General features: G+C 51.6%; 1 protein-coding gene and 1 non-coding gene across 2 annotated transcripts; one reads left to right on the plus strand and one right to left on the minus strand.

Annotated features, from left to right (window-relative positions):
- The first annotated feature begins 3,247 nt into the window (after positions 1-3,247).
- Positions 3,248-4,646, plus strand: LOC119324181 (pathogenesis-related thaumatin-like protein 3.5). Its single transcript, XM_037597945.1, has 3 exons — positions 3,248-3,363; positions 3,468-4,137; positions 4,233-4,646. Exons 1-3 carry the CDS (start codon positions 3,303-3,305, stop codon positions 4,363-4,365), a joined length of 864 nt encoding a protein of 287 aa, XP_037453842.1. The 5' UTR covers positions 3,248-3,302; the 3' UTR covers positions 4,366-4,646.
- Positions 4,647-4,753: 107 nt separating this feature from the next.
- Positions 4,754-4,950, minus strand: LOC119326884. Its single transcript, XR_005158246.1, has one exon. It is a non-coding gene; the product is annotated as a U2 spliceosomal RNA (small nuclear RNA).
- Between the last annotated feature and the right edge of the window lie 1,347 nt (positions 4,951-6,297).

Genomic DNA, 6,297 nt, shown 5'->3' on the forward strand with positions numbered 1-6,297 from the left:
TATAGAGGGAAAATGCATCCTACTACTGGGTGTAGTTACACCCATTTCTTACATACTATCATGTTGTAGTATATATATATTGCAACAAGGGTCTATTGTGGTTTTTTGAAACAATAGTGGTGTTGCAAATAACGGCGACAAATGATGGTGCTCAGCCGATGACAACTTAGACAAGCCTTTGCACCATCACCCATGTTGTTGCAGAAAGGTTCTGCAACAATACCTTCGTTGCAAGACCTCTTTTGAAAATATCTCTGCACCAAGCCCTTAGTTGCAAAAAAAATAAATTCTGGAAAGAGTTTGTGTTGCAATAGTGGAGGCAACGCTGGGCTGCTCGAGGTACCAAAATGAACGGCTTGCGACCCGGACGATCTTTCAAAAAAAAATCAGTCGACAAACGCATAGCACGCCCCAATATCTAAACCTATCTTAATTAAAACAAGTGGGTCTAAAATTTTGCGTGGGTTAAAAGTTGATGTATCGTTTTGGCTCCATAAATTGCACACGAAAAACTGATGCCACCATAGAGAAAGAGGGCCAGAGCTAAACACTCATTTTGGGGCCCAAACAACGGGATAAGCCAGTCCCGACTCTTATTTCATTTTCGATCTGTATGTAATTCAGTGCTGGTCGCGGCTTCCCTGGCCTCCGCAAGGCTGCCCCGGCCGCTGGTGGCCATTTGCCCCTTGTTGGGCTGCTGCCGAGGCCGGTTGTGTCTGCATCTCCGACGGTGCATAGCTCGGGGCTTCCCCAGGCCGGGTCCTCACCACCGCTGCCGCTTGGGTGTCTCCCGTCCCCAGCCTACGCTGCTTCTGTCAACGACGCACGGTCAACCTTGACTGCTGCTGTGGGCGCGCCATCCCCGACTCCTACCGGCGCTGCTACGTCCTACTTGACTCCTGTGGAAGCTCCGCAGTCGCCCCCGACTGCTGCTGCTGGTGAAGCGCCGCCCACAATTCCTGCTGCTGAAGCGCCGTCCACAGCCACAAATCCTGTTGCTGAAGCGTTGTCCACGGCTCCAGTGGAAACGACGTCGTCCTTGGCTCCTGTCCATACTGCAACGGGTCTTGACTCAGAGCTACATGTTTCGTGGAGCTCCCTTACCGACGGCGAAGAAGATGACGATGATGATGATGAGCTGGTCCCACGGACGCCACCGCCGGCTACCAAATCCTCGGTTTCAGCTGCTCAGCAGGACGTGGCGTGTGATGCGAATACATGCAGAGGTTGGCAGAAGGTGCTCCCGCGGCGCGATGTGCAACGTCAGGCGTCACAAGCCCCTGCTTTGGCTCCCCGTCCCGTCCCGCTTGGCTTCATGGTAAATGTTGCAGATGTCTCTTTCCGGGACACCGTGCAGCGGATTGTTGAGATCCTTTTAGATGTTATCGGTGCCTTGAGAACGGTCATCGAGCGCGTGAGTGCCGCAATGCCCGGCGTCCCCTCAGCTCCTTGGGAAGAGCTACTGTGTCGTCATTGCCCCGCCTCCCTGTCGAGCACCAACAAGCTCCATCTCCATACAAGGTCCAAAAAGAAGCCCCGCCCCTCTCGAAGACATTTTGTCATGATTCTTGGGCATCGATCGTTTCCGCTCCTACTGGCTCAATGGCCCCGACGGATATCTCGATGCGGCCCACTTTGGAGAGGCAGGCCGAGCTGCTGCACTCTGAGCTCCTTGGTATGGCTTCCTTTCAGCTTGAGAAAACGGTCCAGCCTCTACGTGGTGTCGTTGACTCTATGAAAGGTTGGATGTTGCGGATGGAGAGCTTCATGGAGCGAGCTGAGGCTGCACTGGGCGGGCTCTCCCTGACTCCGCCTGTGTTGCAGACTACTCATGTGTTGTGCCCTTTGGTTGTGCCCGATGGCAGCTTTGACGCTGAGAAGGGAGACGAGCTTCATGGTCGTTTCTCCCCTCGTGCTAGGGCCAGCTCGCCGCCATTAGCCTCTGAGGGACTTGACAATGATGTGGTTGTGACTTCAGTTTTACACATCATGCCCGAGCTTCGGGAGTTGTGTGGGGGCCCGGTTTTGCCTTTGTGTGTCGAGCAACTGCAGGTAGACCCTCCCGAGATCTCGAGTGTGGCTTTGCCACCAACATCACCCCTGTAGTCGAGCCAGATAGTTGATGCTGAGGAGAGTAGTGATTTGGACGGTGCAATCCTCGCTCGCCCAAGTCCATTGGGCGTCAGGCGTTAGTCATCGAGCGCGGAGTTTCAGATGTTGTTGACGTTCCCTCATGTGCGACCATCGAGCAGGTGATGCCTGTGAGTGGCATGGCCATTGAGCCAAGTGTGTTGGCACCTACTCCAACTCCAAATCCAAATGCTTTCTTCGCGAAGGAACTTTGTGACTTGCTCGCAGCGTGAAGGTTGCTAGACCTGGTTTGGGCTGGTCGATTGCTTGCCTCCTGACGGGAACGTCAATAAGTGGCAAACAAAAGAAGATGGGCAAAGGCAAGAGTAGCGTCATAGGCAAGGCGTCTCTGGTTGCTTGATGGATGATCTTCGGCCTCTCGGCTTGTCCTTTTGGATTGGGAGGTGCATGATGTCTTGTATCGTTGGTGTTCTTGTTGAGATTCACTTGGCGTAGTGATAGTGGGTTTGTGGATGTTGTTCATTTGGAGAGTTTGGCAAGGGCCGACTATGCGGTTGGGGGATTTCTTGCCATATGAGTAGTTAGTCCGTGCTCTATTTGTGTAGGTTTTCGCTCGGTTTTTCTTAAATTAACTGGGCTCGAATAGGCAAAACTTTTGCCTCCATTTAAAAAATATATATACTAATCCCAGCAGCTTTGGACACGCGGCGGCGCGCCACTGCGCAGGTGATGGAATCGCTGAGCTGAGAGTCCAGGTTTCCCTTGCATGCGTGTGGCAGCAACAGGAATCTGAGGAAGGAATACACACAACAGCGGCAGCAAGCAGCACGGAAGAAAGGAATGAGGCCCGATCACAGCGACAGCGCCACTTTTCTCTTGCTGCTAGGAGCGTCTGAAATTTTTACCGCGGAGCCGAGGAAGGTAGGCACCTGCTAGCCAGCTAGGCCCTCCATGGATCCCTATCCCCGCCGGCGAAGCAAGCAATCCCCTCCATCTTCCTCCCGCTCACGTATTCGTGTTCCTTTCTTCGTTCCCTGCTGTACTTCCCCTCCATTATTTTTCCCTTTCAAGCTCATGGGCATCGCTGGAGGTGCTCCGCCGATCGACGCTTCCCGCCATATTTATACCCGCGCGCGCGCAAAACGGCCATGCCCATACCAACTTCAAAGTCCTGCTCTTGTTCTGTTTTGGACTGAGCGTAGCGAGACACCATGGGTTCCTGGTCGAGAGCCGCTCTGGTGCTCGCGCTGCCTCTCCTTTGCTTCCTGTCAGGTACGCATTTCACTTGCAGATCTGCTCCAGTTCTATTGATCGGCACTCACTGTCGACCTTGTTTCCCGTCAGAATTTTGACGCACGTAATTCGTGTCCACGCAGGCGCGACGACGCGTGCGGAGTCGGCCAGGATGTTCACCATCATCAACAAGTGCGAGGCGACGGTGTGGCCGGCGGTGACGCCCGGGGACAGCTTCGGCGGGGGCGGGTTCGAGCTCAAGACGGGGCAGTCGGCCGTCTTCACGGCGCCGCCGGCGTGGTCGGGCCGCATCTGGGGCCGCACGGACTGCGCCTTCGACCAGGCCGGCACCGGCAAGTGCGCCACGGGCTCCTGCGGCGCGGCCCTCAAGTGCGGCGCGTCCGGCGACCCGCCGGCGAGCCTGGCCGAGTTCACGATCGCCTCCCCCGACTTCTACGACGTGAGCCTCGTGGACGGCTTCAACCTGCCCATCACGGTGACCCCCGTGAACGGGCGCGGCAACTGCTCGGTGGCCGGGTGCGACGGCGACCTCCGGGAGACCTGCCCCGCCGAGCTCTCCGTGAAGGGCCCCAACGGGAAGACCGCGGCGTGCCGGAGCGCCTGCGACGTGTTCAACACCGACCAGTACTGCTGCCGCGGCAAGTTCGGGGGCCCGTCCACGTGCCCGCCCACGCCATACTCCAAGAAGTTCAAGGAGGCCTGCCCGTCCGCCTACAGCTACGCCTACGACGACCCCAGCAGCCTCTTCCAGTGCTCCGGCGCCGACTACGTCGTCACCTTCTGCGCAAACAGGTGACGCCATTAATCAAATTCCTGTGATCTTTACACTTGAGACTCCGAGTTTCCATATTTGGGTACCAATGCATACATTCTTGTGTGTCTACCAGGAAGCAGTCGGTGTGCACGCACCACAACAACAAGCTCGAGTGCGGTGGCTCAAGCCGACGCCTGCCGATCATGCCCACCATGGCGCTGCTGGTGCTGCTCGTCAGCTTTGTGGCGCTGCAGGTTCCCATGTGATTCAGGACAACAAATTTTAAGGTGGATTCTCGGTATTTCTTCGGAGTTTGGAGAGGAAACGTTAGCGATCTTTTTTTCTTACCTGTGTTTTCAATCGTCTGCCCTGGTGTGAATGGAGGCGTGGCCACAGCATGCAGTACACAATGGTTCGTGTGAACTTTTTTAGTGGACCGGCTCTTGCCAAATGTAAATAGTGCGCAAATGTAAGAAAATGTTCACTCAAAATGTTCTTCCATGGAAATAAGCAGTTTGATCACACAAGGCGGCAATGAGAAACATAGTGAGGGCATTGCATTATCGCCAGCCTGAGCTTCAAAAAGCAAAGCCACTGATTTATTCTTGTTTCAAGAAATTTGGCTAAGTAAGAAAATTGTTTGATTTGATTTGGTTGGGGTGCACCAGGCCTAGGCAGTAGTGCAACACCTAGATGACACATCAGGGTCCTAGCAGCAAGCTACTATGGTGGGCCCTTCCCCATAAAAAATAAATTTAATATCATTGTGGGCATGTAGCCCACATATCAGATATTAAACTGGTAAGAGCACATACTACACTTGATCTTAGCCAAAAGACCGAGAAAGGTATGCTTTGACATTGCCCTGAGTCTCCTTTTATTGCTTCCTCGACCGACTATGCCACTTGTCCAGGCGATGTGGGATTAAACGTGAACCAGAGTTGAGAGTTTTGCAGTATGCTTTGGCAGCGTGCCTCTCTGTCTGTGCTTCCCCGTATTTGGGTTTATAAGGGCATGGCCGTCGCTCCAGGGTGGACCGCTGCCCCACGGATCCACGTCGGGCGAGCTGCTGTCGTGGAAAAGAGAAGAAAAAAGACGGTCGCTTGCAGAGCCAAACGGGATCTTGCAGAGGAGGTTGCTCCCTCGCTGAAAAAGGCTGATGGAAAGGACAAACTGGAGGAGAGAGAACTTAAAATAAGAGGAAAAACGAGCCATGGAGTAAAAAGTAGTGACAGGGAGAGAGATAGGTGGACCACTAGAAGAGCTACTGCTTCGGATGGGTAGGAGATGTTCATTCGGTGGCCTCATTAATTTTTTCCTTAGGTGGAGGCTGAAACCACACCGGGGTGATGCCCCCATAGTTCATGCCCTAAGAAGTCCGGGAAGAATTTTGCAGCCCACATGGTTGAACGTTGGTTTTCGCTGAAGGGCTGCGCAAAACGGGCCGGCCCATTAACATGCCTCAAGCGGATGTGAAAAATTTGATGAAGAATATTAGCAAGCGCATGGACTCGAGGGAAAATCCTATTCGCCGCTCGCTGCGGCGAACTGTTGAGTAATCGCACATAAGCAGCGCAGCGAGCGACATATATGGGCCGGCCCACTTATACATAGTGCCTCCAACCGGTTTTGGGAACCTTCTAGAAGGTTCCCTGAAGCGGGTTTTTTTTCCTGTATCGTTTTTTCTGGTTCTTTTCGGCTTTCTATTGGTTTTTATTTCTCTTTTTTTCGTTCATTCCTTGTCTGTGTTTTTAGTTTCTCTTCCTTTTCTTTATGTTTTTTTTTCAAAATTTCACAACTTTGCAAAATTTGTTCGCATATTTAATAAAAATGTTCATATTTTCAATTTTTGTACGTGAGTTTCAATAGATGTTCCTATTTCAAAGTTTGTTTACAAATTTCAAAAAAATGTTCGTGTTTGAAATTTTTGTTCGTGAGTTTCGTAAATGTTCCCGTTTCAAAAATTTGTTCACACATTTCAAATTTTGTTCGGCAGTTTCAAAAATATTTTAAACAATGTTTTTTGTTTTCAAAAATATTTCACGAGATTGAAAAATGTTCCCGTTTGAACTTTGTTCACAAATTTCAAAAAAAATTCGGAATTTTGAAAAAATGTTCGCAATATTTTAAACAATGTTTAGTTTAAAACATGTTCTTGTTTCCTAACATTATTTGCATTTTTTGAAATATTTGAGTAT

This window comes from Triticum dicoccoides, chromosome 6B (genome assembly GCF_002162155.2).
Source record: "Triticum dicoccoides isolate Atlit2015 ecotype Zavitan chromosome 6B, WEW_v2.0, whole genome shotgun sequence".
Taxonomy (NCBI): domain Eukaryota; kingdom Viridiplantae; phylum Streptophyta; class Magnoliopsida; order Poales; family Poaceae; genus Triticum; species Triticum dicoccoides.